General features: G+C 41.7%; 1 protein-coding gene across 1 annotated transcript in view; it reads left to right on the top strand.

Moving 5' to 3' along the window:
- LOC145395854 (roundabout homolog 1-like) overlaps positions 1-22,115 on the top strand; it is a 742,719-nt gene that overhangs the window by 487,410 nt on the left and 233,194 nt on the right. The window contains exon 4 of the mRNA XM_080269381.1: positions 16,984-17,140. Coding sequence (XP_080125507.1) covers positions 16,984-17,140 — 157 coding nt within the window. The remainder of the gene's footprint in view (positions 1-16,983; positions 17,141-22,115) is intronic.

Genomic DNA, 22,115 nt, shown 5'->3' with positions numbered 1-22,115 from the left:
AGGTGTATGGCACTATCACTTACCTTATTTCTCTTTGGTTTATATTATTTGGTATAAGAATAGGGCATAGGGCTTATTTCAATGGATCAAATCAGTGGAAAATTCCAGGGAAGATTTACTTAGCGTAGAGTACAGTGTGGTGGCCTGCAATAATTAGGTAGTTCCAGGTGAATGTAAATATCACTTAGGCTTCTCCCTTCCTTTCTTATATATATTTTTATTACGAAAATAGATTATATGGCATACTTCAAGGGGAAATAAACAGCGAAAATTAGCGATCGAGTGCACGTGAGGTGTTGTCAGGTGATAATTAGCCAATTCTAGGTGTATGGCACTCTCACTTACCTTATTACTTTCTTGTATATATTATTTGGTATAAGAATAGGGCATAGGGCTTATTTCAATGGATGAAATCAGTGAAAAATTCCAGGGAAGATTTACTTAGCGTAGCACGGCCGGGCAGGCGAGAGGATAAGGTAATGGAGGGGAGGTAGGGAGGGGAGTCAAGAACGGGGAGAAATGGCTAAATTGTCAACAATGGATGGGAGTACAGATGAGATTAGGAGTGCTGACTAATGTTGGACATTGGCAGTACTGATAGATGATACAAGCCACCACTTGAAAGCCCGGGCGAATTCAAAATAACACAGAATCACAAAAGTGACACCCTGCGGTATGATCCCTTGCTCCCAAGCGTCACGAAAGTGATGCCCCGCAGTTAATGGGTTAATGCAAAAATGAAGCAAATCTCTTACCAGATGTATGTAAATGACACACTTTTATGAGTTCCATTCATTTTGGGTCACCGTGTGTATATATATATATATATATATATATATATATATATTTATAGAAGCCTCTGTGGTACAGTGGTAGAGTGTGCATTTCATACACGGGTGAGCCAGGGTTCACGCCTCGCCAGGGTCATAAACTTTGGGAGTGTTCACCCGGCCACGTACTGCATTGGCGGATACAAGGGGTGCTGTGGTTGAACCAGTGTCGCTTACTATAAAGTATGCTTGCACGCAGTCGGCTTGCGATGGCTGATTACACTTGGTTCACAGACTACACACACATCCAAAGCCACTCCAACACTACAATTACACTTACAAGCACTTCTCACCCTACATACAATCTCTACCAGATAGCCTAAGCCACTTGGTAGAGATACACTGGCTGTATCGTACCGACTTCGGTCGGGATAGGCCGGTCCTGCAGTGGATACTCACTGGCTGTATCGTACCGACTTCGGTCGGGATAGGCCGGTCCTGCAGTGGATACTCAATGATGATTATTTATATATATATATATATATATATATATATATATATATATATATATATATATATACACAGAGAGAGAGAGAGAGATCAAATGACCAACTATGGCAGTCAGACAACTATAAGAACAACAAGGATACTAACGAACAACATGCAACAGACGACATTCAGCATAACATATACTGTAACACACAAAAGTAAGTATGGAGAAGACGACAGACAACAGGTAAGAGATGACAGTAAACAGACAACAGATGACAGAAAGAAACACTGGACAACAGTAAACAAACAGCCCGAAAACAGACAATAGACGACAGAAAACAAACAAAAAGACAACAATAAACAGACAACAGACGAAAATTAGGACACAGGACAGTAGACAGAAAACAAGAGACAGAACAAGAAAGAGAAATTGAGTGCTGAGTATGACATTGATACCTGAGCCACATACTCGCATTGCGGAATTATTAACTGGTGGTTCAGATTCAGTATTTTTGGAAAAAAAAAAAAATCTAGTTATAAGATAGATGGAGAGAGAGAGAGAGAGAGAGAGAGAGAGAGAGCAAATGAATGTACAATGAGATGGAATGTGATGCAACTTTCTGTTAGAGGGGAGAGTTGGGGGAAGTAGGAAGGGTCAGGGGGAGTGAGAGGGGCGCCCAAATGGTGAGAAGGATTAACTAAAGAGAATGCATTGTGTGTGTGCTGGAGAGAGAGAGAGAGAGAGAGAGAGAGAGAGAGAGAGAGAGAGAGAGAGAGAGAGAAAGCAATTTAATCAAATCATTCTCTCTCTCTCTCTCTCGTGCTCTGCATTTGTTTTTTTTTTAATTTAATATGTTAAATTCTGAGTCCAATATTTGTTTTGTTTTCCATTTTTTTTAACTTTATTTCTCTGCGCACGTTTCACTGTATCACCCTGCTCAGGACTCTCTACCCCTCCCTCTCTCTCTCTCTCTCTCTCTCTCTCTCTCTCTCTCTCTCTCTCTCTCTCTCTCAACAAGAGCAGGGGGTGGATATTGAGGCTTAAAACAATGTGGCAGTGAGGCAGGTAGTTTGCTCGCTCTAGCAGTTAAACTTTACATTCAAACACCAAAGATGAGTGCGTGTGTGTGTGTGTGTTTGTGTGTGTGTGTGTGTGTGTGTGTGTGTGTGGTTTAACAGAATAACACAAAGAGATTTATCCGCTTTTAACCGAACTTTGTAGATCGGTAGAGCGAATTGTGATTAAACTTTTTTTTTTTTTTTTAAAGGGTGATGGGTCAAAGGCAAATGTTACAGAACTAGGTCAGGTGCTGACCCAGCAAAATCATCTTAAAAGTTTGTATCCAGCTTAAAGTAAACTTAAAGGAAGAGTTTAGAGTTAGGCAAGAATAAAGTGATTCATTCATAAGAACTGTCAGACGAAGGTCCAGGTTAACAAAATAACTCCATTTTAAACTGAAATTAACCAAACTTGGTGGAATTGTTGAGGGTCTGCCAAGGAGTAAACCACTTGTGTTTATTGAAATAAAAAAGCCAAAGGACAAGGTCACAGCACAAGGTCAACCTAAACAGTTTATACCCATTGTACACAAAATTTTGTGTGAGGTTTGAGGATAAGACAAGACTAACTGGATCTAATGTTTTTCAAATAATCAGAGGTCAAGGTCACAGGGAAAGGTTTAATAGTAATATCATGGAGGAAGGTCAACCCAGTTCTGGTCTGAGGTAATTGTGTAAATTGTAGTAAACGGTAGGTACAAAATTAGTAGGTGAAACTGTGGTGGTGGTGGCAGTTGATGGAAGCTTAGGAGTAGTGGTATTGCCATAGGTTTATCTGTAATAGGTGTTTTGATGGTAAGTGTAACTGTGGTGGGTGTATCTGTGATAGTAACTGTGGTAGGTGCAAATGGTGGTTGTAGCCATGTGCATCTGTGTGAGGTCTAACTGTGTTATTATTCTTTTTCTTCATGGAAGAAGGAACCAAAGGCCAGAAGCCCTTAAGTTTGTTCCTTCCAAGTAAAAAACAAAAAGAAGATAACTGAGAGCCAAATTCAAGGTCTGCTCATTTCGAGATGTCTGGACACACAGTGTTTGAAAGACGGAATATCATGGGCAATAGGAAATAACAAGTGCTCATGTGCTCTTCGGGCCCTCTCACACTTGCTCCTGCAGAGGGCTCTCGCGCTGCATGCTCGCTTTCTCATGCTTCTCACTCGTTTCCTCACGCTTCGCGCGTGCGTTGCAATCATTTCAGGTAATCCGAGTCACATTTATCTTCTGTTCTAGTCTAACGTTGTCATTATCGGCTGTCAAGGCAACATTGAAGGGCCCATGATGGTCCATTTATGTGCTGTTCTAGTCTGACATTGCTTCTCACTCGTTTCCTTGCTTTTTGCGCATGCTTTGCGATCATTTCAGGTAATCTGAGTCAAATTTATGTGCTGTTCTAGGCTGACGTTGTCACTGTCGGCCATGAAGTGACATCGATATAAAGCCATCAAAAACTCTACCATGAACGCAACCCTAATTTCATGCATTCATGCTGGGAGCGGCTTTTTTGGTCAAACTTTGATCGCTCATTAAATACAGTAAAAGTTTTTCAATCGTGATGGCACTAAGTTTTTTCACATCAGCGAATTTTTTGCGATTTTTGTGCCAATTTTGGTACGATTTGTATGTGTAGTTTCGGCTGCCCCAAATACACACACACACACACACACATAGCTAGTGCTACATTATATTAGAAGATAGAGGAAGACAGTTCTAGAGTTGATCTGCTGCATACATGCAGGACTGGAAGTAACTAGTTAACTCTGACATTAGTGAGTTGGACAGAGATGGAATGAGAGTTTGTTGCTTGGCAGGTGCAATGCGCCCGCCGTACTGGCGGAGGGATGCAAGCAGACAGTTCAGAGGACCTGTAACCACTGAAGTAGCGATAGAAACGAGATAAAGATGCAGCAGTGTGGCAAAGAGACAGAGGTTGAAGGGAGATGGTAATAGGAGGAGTGTTGATAAGATGAAAAGCCTTTGACTCCATCTTGTTGGGAAAAGCTGTATGTGGGGAACCTCTCCTTACATGAGAATTGTACTCTACACAGGAGCAAATAAAACCTGTGAATAAAGTCAACAACTGTTCAGGGGCAAAGAAGGCACTGAGTCAGCTTAGCACACATAATCTCTTGGAAGCAGATTTTACACATGAGGTAACATAATCTCTCCAAGATAAATCTCGAGAGAATGAAACCCCATGTATGTTTAAAGATAATGCAAGATTGAGTTGGATATTGTTAAAAAATAGAAAATACTGCTGTGGAAGGCTTTGAAGGGTTGAAACAGACAAGAACTGAGTTTTTGAAGCATTAAAAACTACAAGATTATTTTTACCCTAATCAGAGATATAAGTTAAGTCAGACGTTAGGTGTGCCAGAGCCTCATCCCTTCTTTGTCGAAGTAACTACTGAGATGAACGTAGCAGGAAGTGAATGGAAAGGTGAAGGGTAGAGTCATCAGCATATGATTGGACAGGCTTAGATGTACAGCTTAAAAGTCATTCATGAAGAGAGTTGGTGATAGGACAGAACCCTGAGGAACACCACTATTGAGACCTCAGGGAGAAGAATGGTGGCTGTCTACAGCAGCGGCTGTAGGACGACCAGCAAGAAAGTTGGAGACAAAGGCACAGATAGAAGAATAGACCCGGAAGAGGGCAGTATGGAAATTAAAGATTTTTGTCAGACTCGATGTCAAGTGCAAGTGCAATGGCAAAGCTTTCGCCAAAATCCCGAAAGGGGGATGACCAGGAGTCTGAAAGGTAGGTGAGATGTTCACCAGTGGAGCGTCCCTCGCAGAATCCATAATGACGATCAGAAAGGTTATGGTAGGAAAGGTACTTCAGAAATTTTCTGTTGAGAATTAATTCAAAAATTTTTGAAATATAGGATGTTAAAGCAATTGGACGATAGTTAGCGGGCTAGGAATGGTCACCATTCTTTGGGACAGGCTGAATGAGAGCAAACTTCCAGCAAGAAGGACAGGTACAAGTTGACTGACAAAGGCAAAAGAGTTTGTCTTGGCAAAGTGTAAGCACAGAAGCACAGTTAAATGGTCACTGTTCTTTGGGACAGGCTGAATGAAAGCAAACTTCCAGCAAGAAGGACAGGTACAAGTTGACAGACAAAGGCGAAAGAGTTTACCTAGGCAAGGTGTAAGCACAATATCACAATTTTTGTGGACAATGGGAGGGACCCCTCACAATTTCACCTGTTAGGTGTAATTGTGATAGGTTTAACTGTGGTCGATGCAACTGGTAGGTGCAACCAAGGTGGATGCAACTGTGATAGATGCATCTGTCGTATATGCAACTGTGGTAGGTGTTACTGTGGTAGTGGTGGCAGTTAAGTTTGAGAATGTGGAAAAATGGTCAGGCAAATAAACACACACCATGATGTCGCATGCTTTGCTCCATCTGATGCCCAGCAGCTCCTCAGGCCCCCTTACCCACCCTGCCGCCCTAATACTGATCTTCCCCCCTTCACTCACCCATCCTCTTTCTCCCTTACCTTGCTCATTCTGCTCACTACGTTGCTTTCTTCTCCCTTGTCCCCTGCCTTTGTTCTGCACCCCAATCCGTTTTGGCTCAGTTATCCTTATCTTCCTTGTATCCTCCCCTCTTTTTTATTTATTTTTTTCCATTCCTTATGACCTCCCTGTCTCCTGTACATTTATCATTACCCTTTCTATCCTACCCTTCGCCACTCCTCCAACTCATCCCTTTCACCCAGTGCATCATTCACCTCCTTCCACCCGTATCGCCATTCACTGAATCACCAATTTATATCCATTCTTCTATTCCGTGTCCTTCCTTTTCTTGCCAGCTGCTGAAGAGAGACGCCTCCACATGATAACTCCGATATAACTGGGCTGCTCAACTGCCCGGCTATATAAGTGTTCTCCAGCTGCCTCCCTATCCTGCAAAAGGAGGATGGTGGACTGCCAAAGAAAGGCAGCTTCAGCCTTCTGTCCACTGTGGATTCATGTTTCAGATGATCCTAAAGCTGCAACAGCAACAACACTGCCACTGTCCACCATATACAGCTGAACCATCTTCCTCTACACCAGTGGTTCTTAACCTTTTTTCTTGGTGACCCAAAATCCATAAGATGGTCTATATGGCGACCCAAACCTTCGTAAACTTACTCTGCACCAGAACTGAAACAAACATATGTCATATCATGGGATTAAAACCAAAGTAATATTTCAATATTTTATTGATGTCATAATAAATAAATTTCATTTTTATTTTATGTACTTCCTAAGAACTAAAATATCAACACATTTTGGCAGGAAAAAAATAAATCGAAGATCAGAAAATCAAAATAATTCATTCATGTTCATGATACACCTATTTACTCTGACCATTAAGGAGAGAGTCACTATTTTGGATGTTGTCTGAGACATAAAGTACTATAATCAGTGAGATCCCTGGCACTGAAAAGTTTCAATCAGCTTCTCAAACCGGGGTGAGTTAGATGACAGACTGCATCTTAGGTCATGCTCTGGTTGTAGACGGTTTCTGTACTTTGTGAGTGCAGAAAATCCTGCCTCACACAGATGAGTTGTAGCAAAGGGAAGGAGTGCTTTCAGGGCTTCACCTCCAAGAATTTTCTTTTCTTTGTAAACTCTGATCCAGAATGAGCTCAGTGATTCGTTTTGTTTCCTGAAATCATAACGAAGTGTTTCATCATTCTGAACCTCGATGAGCTGCTCCTGGAGGTAGCTGATGTTCGAAATCTCGTCAGGTAAGTCTTCAGCTTCAATGCTGAAGGGATTTCTTACCCAGGCATATTACATCACATTCTCAGGAATGTAGTGAAAAACTCTTTGATTAGTCTGGAGATATGTTCCACAATGATGCTTTGGATCTGAGTGAGAGAAAATTTTTTGTCTTCCAGGAAGTCACTCAAAGATGGAATGATGGAGTCTTCCCAGTCTCAGTTTTACTCTTCCACAGCTTCAGTTTCCCGTTGAATGCAGTTACCTTCTCTGACAGCCCAACTAATGTCTGATCATGACCTTGCATTGAAATGTTCAAGGCGTTAATCTCAGCAGAGATATCTGCAAGATAAGCCATTTGCATCACCTACTTTGAATCAGAGAATCTTTGGGGCCAGTGAATGATTCTTTTTTGCTAGAAATATCTCAGTCTCGTTCCGCATTTCAGGCAACCGTTGGAGCACCCTTCCTCGTGACAGCCACCTAACCTCAGAGTGGTACAACACGTGAACATGTTCTGAACCAAAATCAAAACACATCCGACTGATGATCCTGGAGGGCACAGCCCAAGATTAATGAAACTGACTACCTGGATGACTTCCTGCATCACTTTCTGTAACTCAGGTGACAACCCCTGAGAAGCAAGATTCTCACGGTGAAGGAGACAGTGAATAATCAGCACGAATGGATTTTGTTCTATAACTCTAGCAATAAAGCCATGACGTACTCTCAGCATTGCAGGTGCACAGTCACAACAGACATAAAACACTGATTCCACTGAAGCCCTTCTTCCTTGAAGAATGAGTCCACAGTACTGAAAATATCTTCTCTGGTTGTGGTTGTGTGTAATGGCCGACAGAACAGAAATTCCTCTTCCATGTCTTCTGGACCTCGGTACCATACGTAAGCCATGAGCTGGGCATCATTACTCCAAAGTGAAAACGGTTAAGTTTTAAAATATAAAATGTACAGTACCAGTACTCTACTCCCAGTTGTGTGCATGGTAATAAATTTTTTTTAAGCCAAATGCAATCGCCTACTGTAGGAGAGAGAGAGAGAGAGAAAGAATGTAAAGTGTGAAGTATCGACAAGTACGGTAATATGTTACAGAGTAATAGTATACAACATTAATAATATCAGTAATATATTTGTCTCTTGGCGACCCACTCCAAATGGCTTTGCGACTCAAATTTGGGTCGGGACTCATATGTTAAGAACCACTGCTCTACACCTTCCTCCCCCTGCATCGCTAATTGTTATTCTCCTGGCCATATCACACGAATAGCTTTCAACGGCCTTCGTCTTCCCTTCTTCCATTTCCTCCAAACAGTCCGCACCTCGTTCCCTTAACTACGCCTCTTTTCTTGTCTTGCCCATCTCGTCATACAAGCTTGCCTTCCCCTACACTTTCTCCCTTTCTCCCTGATAGCTTTCCTCCCCTTAACTTACCTATCCACTGTCCCCTGTATTCTTGCTCAAGTGCCTCCCTTCTCCTCTGCCACTTTCCCTGCCGCACTTCTCTGCCTCCTCCAGCACTCGATGGCCGACCCTTCAAATCTCAATATGGGTGATCTTGAGCACTGGAAGAAAAAATCCATAATAAAACTGTTGATATTGTTCCCTGGAGCCAGACTAGACCCCACCATTGACTACTGCTGGTTCCTGCCTTATTGCATATATATATATATATATATATATATATATATATATATATATATATATATATATATATATATATATATATATATATATATATATATATATATATATATATATATTATATATATATATATATATATATATATATATATATATATATATATTATATTATATATATATATATATATATATATATATATATATATACATATATATATATATATATATATATATATATATATATATATATATATATATATATATATATATATATATATAATATCATCTTATGGATAGGCATATGTAGGATTGGATGGATGGATAGATATATATATATGTATAGTTGTGAGTAAAAGATGGAAGAAGAGCATAAGACAGTATGGATCAGTTGGGTCAAGGATTGTGTGGGTAAAATTGAAAGTTGGAATACAAATGTGGGCGATTGTGTGTGTGTATGCGCCAACGCAAGATCGTGCTAGCAGAGTGAGAGAAGAGTTCTGGGCAAATGTGGAAGTGTGCATGGAAAAGTTTGGAAGGAATTAGAGAGTGTTTTTGATCGATAATATGAATGGTAAAGTAGGGAATGTGAAGGTAGATGGAATAGTTGGTGAGTCGGGTGTGCGTTAGTGGACATTTGTGCTGGGAGGGGGTTGGTGATAGCAAATACCCTCTTCAGGCATAAAATGATCCACAGGTATACATGGCGAGTGATGAGAAGGGTGGGTGGTGAACTGAACGAAAGGAAGGCAATGATTGATTACGTGTGTGTGGATGAAAGGTTGTGAAGATGTGTAATGGATGCAAGAGCTTATAGAGGTTGGGGGAGTGGACCTTCTGACCACTACTTGGTGGTGGCCAGATTAGGATACAAGTAAGATGGAGGAATAGAAGAAGGGAAAGACGAGAGGAAGGAGTAGTTGCAAGGAGAGTGGAAAGGTTACAAGAGGATGAGAAAAAGGCAGAGTATAAGGGAGAAGTGGAGGAACGATTGGGCAAATATGAATTGGAGCAGATGGGGGACGTGGAAGGTGTGTGCAGGATATTTACAGAAATATGTGCAGCATGTGATGTGGTGTGTGGGAGGAAGAGAAGACGGAGGGGGGTGCAGGAACAGCGTGGTGGACTGAAGAAGTGAGACAGGCTGTGGCACAAAAGAAGAAAGCATACAATGAATGGATGAGAAATAGGGGCGTGGAAGAAGTTGAGAGGAGGAAGAGAGAGTTACATGTGGAAAGAAAGAGAGAGGTGAAAAGATTAGTAAGAGAGAGTAAGAAGAGAGTGGATGAGGAATTTGGAAGGAATTTGAGTGTAAAGTGGAGGGACTGGAAGAAGATGCTCTGGAAAGAGGTGAAGAGAGTAAGACAGGGTGGAAGTGAGGTTAGTAGGGGAGTGAAAGAAAAAAATGGTAGATTACTAGTGTAGAAGGGAGAAAAAGTGAGCAGATGGAGAGAACACTTTAAGAAATTGTTGAACATACAGGATGGAAGTAATGTGAGTATAAGTGGCTGGGGAATAGCTGGGAGAAGGAGGGAGGTGAGAAGACTGGAAGAAATCAGTAGGATAGAAGTTGTGGAAGCAATGAAGAAAGTCAAAATGGGGAAAGCCCCAGGAATTGATGGAGTGTGTGGTGAAATGCTGAAGCATGGGGGAGAGATAGTAGTTGAATGGGAGAAGGAGGGAGGTGAAAAGACAGGAAGAAATCAGTAGGATAGAAGTTGTGGAAGCAATGAAGAAAGTCAAAATGGGGAAAGCCCCAGGAATTGATGAAGTGTGTGGTGAAATGCTGAAGCATGGGGGAGAGATAGTAGTAGAATGGATGTGGAAGATGTGCAGATTGGCCTGGGAAGAAGGTAGAGTCCCGGAGGATTGGAAGTCAGGTATAATTATTCCCTTGTACAAAGGAAAAGAGGAAAAAGAAGTGTGTAGTAGTCTTCTTAGTATAATAGGAAAAGTGTATGGTCGAATACTTATTGACAGAGCTAGAGAAAGAACAGGAATTAATTGGAGAAGAACAGGGAGGCTTTAGGAAGGGAAGAGGTTGTGTAGATCAGATATTCATTCTTAGATCTTTAGTGGAAAAGTTTCTAGAGAAGGGAAAGAAATTGTATGCGGCTCTCATGGATTTGGAGAAAGCATATGACAGGGTGGATAGACAAGGATTGTGGAAAGTGTTAAGAATATATGGAGTAGATGGGAAGTTGTTGAATGGTGTGAAGAGTATGTATGATGGTGCTAAGGCTGCAGTGCGTGTGGATGGTGAACTAAGTGAATTTTTCTCTTTGGAGGTTGGGTTGAAACAGGGATGTGTCATGTCTCCATGGTTGTTCAGTCTGTTTATGGATGGGTAATAGAAGAGGTACAAGGTAGGGTATTGGGTGTTGGAGTGGCCCTGGTGAGAGAGGAGAGTGTTTGGAAACTCCCTATACTGTTGTTTGCAGATGATACTGTGTTGTTGAGTGAAGACGAAGGGGAGCTGCAAGGCTTGGTGGATGAGTTTGGGAGAGTGTGCAAGAAACGGAATCTAAAGGTGAATGTAGGGAAGAGTAAAGTGATGGTCTTTGAGAGAGGTGAAGTCAGTGAATGTACAGCGAGGTTGGATGGTGAGGAATTGGAAAATGTGAGTACGTTTAAGTACTTGGGTAGTGTGATGAGTAAGGATGGAGGTTTGGAGGGTGAAGTGCTTGAAAGGGTACAGCAGGGAAGAAAGGTTGCTGGTTCTTTAAAAGCAGTGATAAGAAACAGGGAAGTGAGCATGGAAGTGAAAAAGTTACTACATGACATTATTGTGATACCAACTCCAACGTATGGAAGTGAAGCTTGGACATTGTTGGAAGGACACAAGTCAAGAGTGAGAGCAGTGGAAATGAGTTATTTAAGAGGAGCCTGTGGAGTCACATGGAGAGACAGGCTGACGAATGAGGATATAAAGGAGCGTTGTGGTGTGGATGTGGATGTGATAGGAAGTGTTATGAGGAACACACTGAGGTGGTTTGGCCATGTGGAGAGGATGGAGGGTGAAAGACTGACGAAGAGAGTGTATGTGAGTGAGGTGGAGGGGGGAAGAGGGAGGGGGAGGCCGAGGATGAGATGGAGGGATGGGGTGGAGAGGTATATGAGAGAGGGGGGTGTGAGTTGGGAGCAGGGGAGTGAAATGGCGGGGGACAGGACGACGTGGAGGCGATTTGTTTGTGGCCACCCCAAATGGGATTGAGGCATCTGGCAATATATATATATATATATATATATATATATATATATATATATATATATATATATATATATATATATATATATATGTGTGTGTGTGTGTGTGTGTGTGTGTGTGTTTATTATGATTGTTGGTGGGTTGTGGCGACCATCATCCGCTTCCTTGAGGTAGTGCTGCGTACTTCTTTTCTTGGTGACTACACTGAGTGACATGCCTGATGGTTTTCTGTAATCTAGGAAGTCATTAATTATACAGCACTGGATAGTAACCATAAACCAAATAACAGGGTGATTTGGAGCCTACTCTGGTGTCCCTGTTAAATGAATGGAGAGAAACAGATGTGGCATCCATACAGGAGCCAAATTTCCACACTTTCCTGAGCCTGAACTTAGCGAGGCACTGCCCACTGCAAGCAAACACGAATTCATTATGCGGGACAGCCTTGCAGAGGTTATTGCTTGCCCTAGTTGATGGGCATGCTCGTCCAGACGGACCGGGGCTACTCTAGTGCTGTAACTAGCACCACAAATATGACAATAGATGACACTGCTCAAAAGTATATGAGTGGAGCTGAAGACACTGGCACACAGTGAGGGTCTTGGTTTGTGCTACCCGAGGGACTCAGTGATGTTGAAATTGGGGTCCATACACACTGTTAGCAATTTCGAAATTCCTTCTAGTTATACAGTAGTCAATTTCGAGTGAGTAATTTTGGATGGGTGAGACTGCTGGCTTTGAAATGAGGTGACCTGTTCGAACATACGTACCCTGCTATTCATTTGGAATGGCGGATAGTTTTGTTTACGTAAGAACCCCTTCAGTTTGCACATGTATTTGAACATTTCAGACGCATTAATTCCAACCTCAGGCCAAATGCACATGTATTTGAACGTTTCAGATGCATTAATTCCAACCTTAGGGAAAATGCACATGTGTCTGAACGTGTCAGATGCTTTCATTCCAACCTCAGGGCAAATGCTCATGTATTTGAACGATACAAATGCATTAATTCCAACCTCAGGGCAAATGCACATGTATTTGAACGTTTCATATGCATTAACCTCAACCTCAGGGCAAATGCACATGTATTTGAACATTCCAGAATGCATTCATTCCAACCTCAGGCCAATTGAACATGAATTTGATCGTTTCAGAGTGCATTCATTCCAACCTTAGGCCATATAGTACTAAGCAGGAGTGAGGTATAGCTTGATCAGATTGCTGTTAAGATTTAATATTACTTGTGATTACTGATAGTGCAGGTTTGGACTCCCTTCTCAACATCATGGAGTCCTTGTAACGGCATTAATTAAGATTCTCATTAAGTGCCACACCATCTTCAACTACACTCTTATGCTTTTATGTAGTGTCTTATTATTTTGAACCACATAACAGTAGACATTAAGCTAATGGTTTGGTAGTGGTTAGATTATGGTTTGGCGTGATTTACCTGTGTGCAAATTTACATATACGATGCATTTATACCAGAGTTTTTTTTTTTTTTTTTTTTTTTTTTTTTGGCGGCGGGGGGGGGAGGGGGAAACTTAAGCCAACGGTTGGATAATGGTTAGTCCATGGTAAGGTTTGACTTAACGGGATGTGAACATTACTTAAACTGTGAGTTTTACTGGAGTATTTGTGGACTTGACTCAAACTTTAATTTAATGGTTGGTCAGTAGGCTAGTCACCCCATGGTTTGGTTTGATTGACTGGTATGCAGACGTTACATAAATGATGGACTTGGTCAGAAATAAGGGTAATGTCTCGACGTATTTCTAGTAAACCTTTGATGTTACACAAATAAATCTTTGCGTATTTTATAGATTATAAAATTTATAATATTTTATGGGTCTAAAGTCTGTTTTTTTTTTTCCTTTTGTTGAATGGAAAACAGTCAGCCAGACAGAGTCAAGAGCTAGTTCGTTTTAGCCATTGAGCAAATGCTAATTTACCATTTTTAAACAAACACAGTAATTAGAAATTTGCCCCCCAAAATAAGTATAACATTGTTCTTTCACTTTGAAAAAAAAAAAAAAAAAACGCGAGATAAATATTTTGTAACATTCTTCTGGAAGGCTCATATTAGTCGTCTGTACTGTCTATGTGCACTTTTAGCTCATAATTTTGCTTGGAACTGTTGGTTCAACTTTGACCTCACCAGAAAAAATCATAGGAATATAGTTACTAACAATCACACCTACTTTCGCGATTGGTAAAGGGATTGGGACGGATTATAGTGAGGGTGCAATGCCTCTGTTCAAGTCCACTAATCAGCCAGTTGTTTTGATTTCATTATACGTTTATTGCAAATGCTACCAGGGTAACCTAGTCTCTGGCCCCTACGTTTGAAATCAGCAGACGTTTAATGTGGCAATATTTATTACCACCCGCGTTGCGAAACAACGGAGTGGCAATGCTTTCATTTCAGTTGTGAGGTTGGCTGGCTTTGTTTGTGTGTGGGTAAACAAGATAGCTCATAAACAGCTTGAGCTATCAACATGAAACTTTCAGGGTATCATGATACGGCCAAAATCTACAGTAGGACGAGTTCGAAAATGGGCACTCGGAGTCAAGGTCACAAAAATGGCTGCCAAAGGTCAACCTTTGGTGATCTTGACCTTGAATCCCAGTATGTATGTCTCTCTCTCTCTCTCTCTCTCTCTCTCTCTCTCTCTCTCTCTCTCTCTCTCTCTCTCTCTCTCTCTCTCTCTGTTGCTCTAAAACCACTTTAACTTCATTTGAACTAGGCAAATGCAGAGGGTAACGGAAACCACTTGCATGTTATCTTATTGCTATTTTGGTATTTGTGATTGTGTTTTATAAGAATATTGAAACCCTCATTAACAAACTTTTGCATCGACTATGCCCTGCATTGATAGGTAGATGGGTGGACAGTTAAATAGGAAGAATTTTTTACTGGATTTAACTGATACCTGGATATCAATTTTGTAGAAATTATACGTTTATTTCTATATCACCTTTCCACCATCTGTCGTAACTATATATATATATATATATATATATATATATATATATATATATATATATATATATATATATATATATATATATATAATAGAAATCAGTGTCTGCTTCTAGAGAAAATGCAGATACAAATCAAAATAATTCATATGGAATAATATATTAACAAAACTGACTTAAAAACAGCATAAGTCACTGAAAATCGAATAACTTGTACGTAAGATATTTATACTTTTAATATGGCCTACCTTAGATTTCTGGCAAAATATTTTGTTTGAAAAGATTTATAATTGGAGAATCTGGTTGCAGTCTGTTTTTAATGTCACGTTCCTTTAATATATATATATATATATATATATATATATATATATATATATATATATATATATATATATATATATATATATATATATATATATATATATATATATATATATATATATATATATATATATTTCACAATATATGACCTCCCATCTCTGAATCCATCATCCCTCTTACAGGATTCATTTCCTTTCTCAGAATTCAGTTGCAAACTAGTCCTTTCGTCACAACACCATAACCACTTAAATAGAACCCTGACCACCACTCATAGAACCCCTCATGCTCAACATCCTTCTGCTCTCATGTGAAGCCCCTCTGATGTAATAGCCTTCCCTCCCCCCATAATGGACTGTCTCGTGTCCCTTCTGACTGCTTTCCCTCCTCTCATGACTTCTTTGACTGCCCCCTACCCCTCCCTGGACTGTCTCGTGTCTCCTCAGCTTTCCCCCCTTCCCCCACGCCTGTCTCGTATGTCTTCTGCTTCTTCCCCTCCCCCCACAACTGTCTCGTGTCTTTTCTGCATCCCTCCTACCCCAACGACTGTCTCCTGTCTCCTGTGTTTCCCCTCTTCCCTCTGCGACTATCTTATGTCTCCTCTGTATCCTTCCCTCCCTCAACAATTGTCTTGTGTCTCCTCCACTTACCACCTCCTATCACGACTGTCTCGTGTCTACTCTGACTGTTGCTCCTTCTCACAATGTCTCCCGTTTCCTCTGACTGCCTCCACCCCTTCCCAGGCCGTCTTGGGTCTCCTCTGACTGCCCGCTACCCTAAGATTGTCCCGTGTCTCCTATGACTGTGCAACCCTTCTCATCCCATACTGTCTTGTGTCTCTTCTGACTGCCCCCATTCCGTGGCTCTTTCCTGTTATTGAGTGCGGCAGGAGGAGTTTCGAGCCTAGGAAGGGGACATGTCTATCCCTCAGAGAGCCATTTTCATAGAACGCTCTCCACTCTCACAGAACTCTCAGGCCCCTAACAGAACTCTCCCCCTCTCACGGAATCGTGCTCATGTATGATTGCCCCCTATCACCTCCTGGCCGGCCTTTGGCCTCCTGTGTGCCCCCTGACCACAGCATCCACTTAATTACCTTCTTCCAGTGTTGTGAAAGGATTTCCAAGCCTCGCCAGAGAACATAGAGCCGTCAGCATCCTTGTCAAAGAACCCTCTCACCCCAACAGAACTCTTCCCCATTCAAAGAACCTCTTCAGTGCCTGGTTGCTCCCCCTGGCAGCCCCTGACTGCTTCCCTACCCGTCCCTTCATTGTCATTCTGTCCGTCCTGGCTGTTCGCTGCCATTCCTGACTGCACCTCTGCTTCCCTGCCACCTTGCTTGTTGTAGATACCCTTTCTCCTCCCAAACCGTCCTCCTGTTTTCCACGGCTGCATGAGGAGTTTGAAGTCTTGTCATGGAACCGTTCGGCGTCACTCATTAAACTCTGTCATGGAACCCTCCCTCTCTCCCACAAACCCCATCTAACTCTCTGTCTCTTTTACTTGACTAATCCCCCGTCGCTCTTAATCGGCCTCGTCACCACATCAGTCCAACTTGACCATCATCTAGTTCCCGTGATCGCTCCTACTGCCTTCCTATTCTTCCTAACCGCTTTCCCAACCAACCTTCTTTGTTCGCCCTGATCATCCCACATCCTCCTTACCGCCTTTCTGTCTCTCCTAATCGCCTCCCTTCCCTTGGTCATTCCATTTCCACATGTCACCCCATGTCCTCCTGACCATCTCCCTAAACATTTCTAACCTTCATCCATCTTGCAGTGCTGAGGGATGAGTTCCGAGCCTCTCCAGGGGACGTGTCAGTGTCCTCGGGAGAGCGGGCCGAGATGTCCTGCATCCCCCCCAGAGGACATCCCTCGCCAACCATCTCATGGACACGCAATGGACACACCATTGATCTCGACCAAGAGGCGGACAGGTGGGTGGTCACAGGGATGGGCAGCTGATTGGATGAATGGATGGATGGATTGGTGGTTGGGTTACTTTATGGATGCGGGATGGACGAAGTGAAAGACGGCATATCAATTTCACATCTACACCCCCATGTAGTATGCTGGAAGATCAGTAAGGTTAATCATTAGTGTACCTGTTTGCTTGTTTGTAAATCTGACGAAATATAACATGAAAATCTGTTTTCGGGAACATGAATGTGGGTCAAAAGTTAATTGCTTCTTTTGCCGTCCTTGGACGCGCGATCTCCAGGGGTGGCAGCAGAGAATATTGCCAGACTGCGGCAGGTAGGCCTTGAAGTCTGCAGCACATACTTCAAAATAGCCCAAGCATATTATTAAAATCAGTTGTTTGAATCCCTCACTGACTCAAGAAATGCACCGGAGTATATCAGTGGAAATTCCAGCTCCCCTTGGGCCTGTTAATCATTTAGTGTTGAAGTATGCCTATCATCAAAAGTCCAACCTTGAAGTATGGCTGATGGATTTAGCTGAAAGAAAATTGCAAGTTTGGAAGTTGCTTACTACTTATTTTTCTGTATATATATATATATATATATATATATATATATATATATATATATATATATATATATATATATATATATATATATATATATATATTGTCAGTCAAAAGTGGGTCTTATTGTCAGTTTGAATAATGATGTGTTTAGAGACAGTCAAGTTGCATTTCTTCTTTTTCCTAATTTTTTTTTTTTTTTTATGTGACCGACTCTGGGCATAGGCTTCACAGCCTGCTTTCAAGGCCCAGTAGTCCTCCTACGTACCGGACACCTCTACATGTCACCACTTCGGCGCTAACACCCACCGTCCATATTGAATACATGCTAGGGCTGTCTCATACAGGACTGGTGTATTGGTATTAGCGGGGGTATTTTTACGACATGTCGGCGGGCCTTCTGGTAGATCAGTAAAGTCTGATTTTTGTGAAATTCAAATCCTCAAACTGTTCCCTGCCTCAGCGGGATTTGAACCCAGGTCCGTCAGGACTGCAGGCCAACTCTCTACCGATTGAGCCACCGCCTCCCCACTGTAATTAGAAACAGTAATTTCGATCAAGGGTTAAAAACTGTTGGGAATGTCACCCACTCCGTCGTGTTCAGACTGAACTAACCGTTGCCCACTGCACTGTCCAGTGCCCACACGTAAACGGAGGAGGATGGGGGAGGGGGAGGGGAGGTAACTCGTTCGATGGAATACTTCTGTCGAATTTTTATAGTATCTCAAAAAACTATGGCAGCATAAGTATCGGATACGAATGGAAATGAACTAGTAAGAGACTTAATAAAACTGTAGGAGATTGGCAGCCTTGGATACCACCAATTCTGCCTCCCAGAATGATATGCAATAGCAATAGGGGGTATGTTACTGACACAAGTATGTATACTGAAGCTTACTGGTATGTGTAGTTTGATTGGTACTGTCCTTACAAAATTAGAGATATGCAGTTAAGTAGTTTTGAAGCAATCACAATTTTTTACCCCAAAATGATGGAACGTTTTTACTTTCAACGAAACTGGTAACCAGCAATGGATTCGGTTCACTTGAAACATGAAAGGAAGTCAAGCGGCATGGACATGGTGTAGTGCAAACATGGTACTAAACTACCTATCCCTATGCCATATTTCATAATCTATCCTGCTTATATATAATTCCTGAGATTATATGGAATCATTTATAGTTATAATCAATGCAGACCAAGCATAAATAAACAAACAGATAATGTTATAGGGAGTTCGTTACTTACTGTAACAGTGGGTTTAATGTCTCTGGTGAAGTCGCTCCGTTTCTCTGACATCAATTACTTACCACCCATGCCTCTATGATAATGAAGTTTAAGACTCACTTCTTTACTTGCACCACAAATATCTCATTGTTACAGTTCCTTGTATCGTTGCACTGTAATGATTTAACTGCTATATACGTGTATCAGAAACTTTTGTCACGTTTGCATATTTGAGTGTAGTCCCACATGCAGGTGTACCATGTATCCAAAAATTGAATAGAATGGTTCAGCTTGCCTTGTGACAAAGTAAAGGTGTATTTACCTTTATACAGTAATGAAATACTATATAGATAATACAGTCAAGCACCAAATCTTCAGTATCAGAATGTGAGAAATATTATGGACATAGAGGGAGTTGGTAGAGATGGCAAACTTCGAGAATGAAGTGCAACGATTCGACTCCGGGTGCCGGTCGCATTCTCTACATAGCATCCGTGGCTCAGTGGGTTAAAGCATTCTGACCGAAGGGTTGGAGGTTCGAGTCCACCCAAGAGTCATTGGTAGACATCAGGAAGGGCATTTGGTCATAAAGTGCTACACGCTCCAAAACCAAAGACCTCTACCCAGGGACAACGCCTTAGCTCTAGGAGGGTAGATGAAGTAAGGTGAACTGGCCTGGCACTCATTGCTAGTGTACGAATTCAACCCATCAACAATAATCCCTTCCATTCTTGGGGGCATGGTGGCGCAGTGGTAGAGCGCCTGACCCTGGACCGAAGAGTCGTGAGTTCACGCCGCGCCAGAGTATGCTGTCATGTAGGCAGAGGTAGCGCTTTCCTGTCACCTAGCTGGTTGTGGTAGCCGTGGCTCAGTGGGTTAGAGCGCTCTGACCGAAGGATCGGAGGTTCTAGTCCACCCAGGGGCCGTTGGTACACATCAAGACGGGCATCCTGTCTTAAAGTGCTACAAAGCTCCAAAACCTGAAGTCCTCTACCCAGGGGCAACGCCTTAGCTCTTATCGAGAAAAGGGGACACAGCATTAAACTAAATAATAATAATAATAATAATAATAATAATAACCAATAATAAGGTATCAGACGGGGCGACAGGTGCACCAACGTGACTGAATGGAGGTGACTGACACTTCGTGTCCCAGACAGTAGCATGCTAAAATGTTACGACACATTTAAAGGGTCTACACAATTCATATGCATTGTATTGTACCATATTCCTCACTAGGCACGTAAAGGAAACATGAGGGGAAGAGAAGAGATTTCCTGAATATATGATTATAATAATGAAATAATTACTGGCGCTACGGTTTTACATTACATGAGCAGCTCTACAGTAAAAGAGGCAAGTTACATCATTTTTTTTTTTTTAAGGGTGAGACAGTGTCCTCTTAAGCGTTCATACGGGCTGGTGAAGCGTGGTGCTGGCAACACTGGCTACCTCCGACAAATAAACAGAAATTTTCATAAAAAATAATCCAAAATTTTCTTGGATATTTTGTGATTAAATCTGTAATGAGGACATTCGGACCTAAAAAATTAAAATGAACATCACAGATCGAGTTCAGACGTTTCCAAATACCGATTTTTCTTTGTCTACATAACTGTCTATCTATCTGTCTATATGTCTGTCTGACGGTTTGTCTGCCCATGTGTAAATCGCTAGGGGAAATATTAAGACAACGTTTTAAGCAACTTCAGAAACTTAATTTTAAAACATTCTCTCTCTCTCTCTCTCTCTCTCTCTCTCTCTCTCTCTCTCTGTAATTTGAATATTTCAGCTAACATCAGAACCGGACTGCTAAGCAAGGACTGTAATGTCAAAATTGAAAACATGTGCTGTAAGTCTAGGCAGTTTACTCTCACTCTCACCGTCACTCTCTCACACTGGGTTAACTCACTTTCGCTGTATCTGAAGCTCAGTAACTTTCTCACTTTCAGTTATATCGTCACATTTTCTAAGTTTTGACTCGCTCACCCATTCCATCATTCTCACATTCTCTCACTCCGACTATCTCAGCGATTTACTCTCCTTCGCTCTCACAGTCCAACTAACTCACTAGCTCAGTCTTTCATACCCACTGTCACACACACTCTCTCATTAACTTTAATTCTCACACACATTCTTTCATAAACGTTCTCAAAATATTTCTGGCTGACTGTTTTCCTCCGGCTCACACTTAATCGCCGTCTTTCACTTACACTCTCACGCCCACTTACCTCTCATGATGATCACATTCATCTCCCTCACTTACTGGTTTCACTTTCTCATTTTTCCACATCATCATTCATTCATACACTAAATCCGCTCGTTTCTCTGACATACGTTCTCGTTAACTTTCATCACACACACTCGCTCTCCACCTTAAATGATCAGTTTCCTGTCGTAAGGATTTATTTCTTCTGGAAGAATAAAAGACACAGGAATTTCTGCATTCTCCTGTTCTTGTCCTTTCTGTAGAGATCATCCTTTTTACGAGAGGGAAATGATCGCGTTTGAGCTTGTGTGTGTGTGTGTGTGTGTGTGTGTGTGTGTGTGTGTGTGTGTGTGTGTGTGTGTGTGTGTGTGTGTGTGTGTGTGTGTGTGTGTGTGTGTGTGTGTGTGTGTGTGTGTGTGTGTGTGTGTGTGTGTGTGTGTGTGTGTGTGTGTGTGTGTGTGTGTGTGTGTGTGTGTGTGTGTGTGTGTGTGTGTGTGTGTGTGTGTGTGTGTGTGTGTGTGTGTGTGTGTGTGTGTGTGTGTGTGTGTGTGTGTGTGTGTGTGTGTGTGTGTGTGTGTGTGTGTGTGTGCATCTCAGTCCTTCTCCATAAGGTCAGTGGTTGGTTGAACAAATGATTGGTCAATGACTGTATGCTGATGTTATAACCTCCATAAGTGTGTGTGTTCATATATTATATTTATGTGTGGTTAGAGGCTTGATTGATGAAATGCTGGTTGATCTCATAGGTATCTTGGCTGTGTAAATACTTGCCTGCCGAGCTGCATGGCTCATATATTGACCTCAAATGAATAGATGGTTTTGCACTGGTTTCGCGAATTGTTAGAGGGATGATCAGAAGAGAGACTGGTTGTTTGATGGAAGACTGGTTGTCTGATGGAGGACTGGTTATGTGATGGATTACTTAATCGTTTGAAAGCAAATATTTTTCTAAACATTTTATTGAACAGAAAGTTTTATGGCTGGAGTA

This window comes from Coenobita brevimanus, chromosome 4 (assembly GCF_032717465.1).
Source record: "Coenobita brevimanus isolate Jiangsu-jjx chromosome 4, ASM3271746v2, whole genome shotgun sequence".
In the NCBI taxonomy this organism is placed as follows: Eukaryota; Metazoa; Arthropoda; class Malacostraca; order Decapoda; family Coenobitidae; genus Coenobita; species Coenobita brevimanus.
This window is presented reverse-complemented; position numbering and strand designations above follow the sequence as displayed.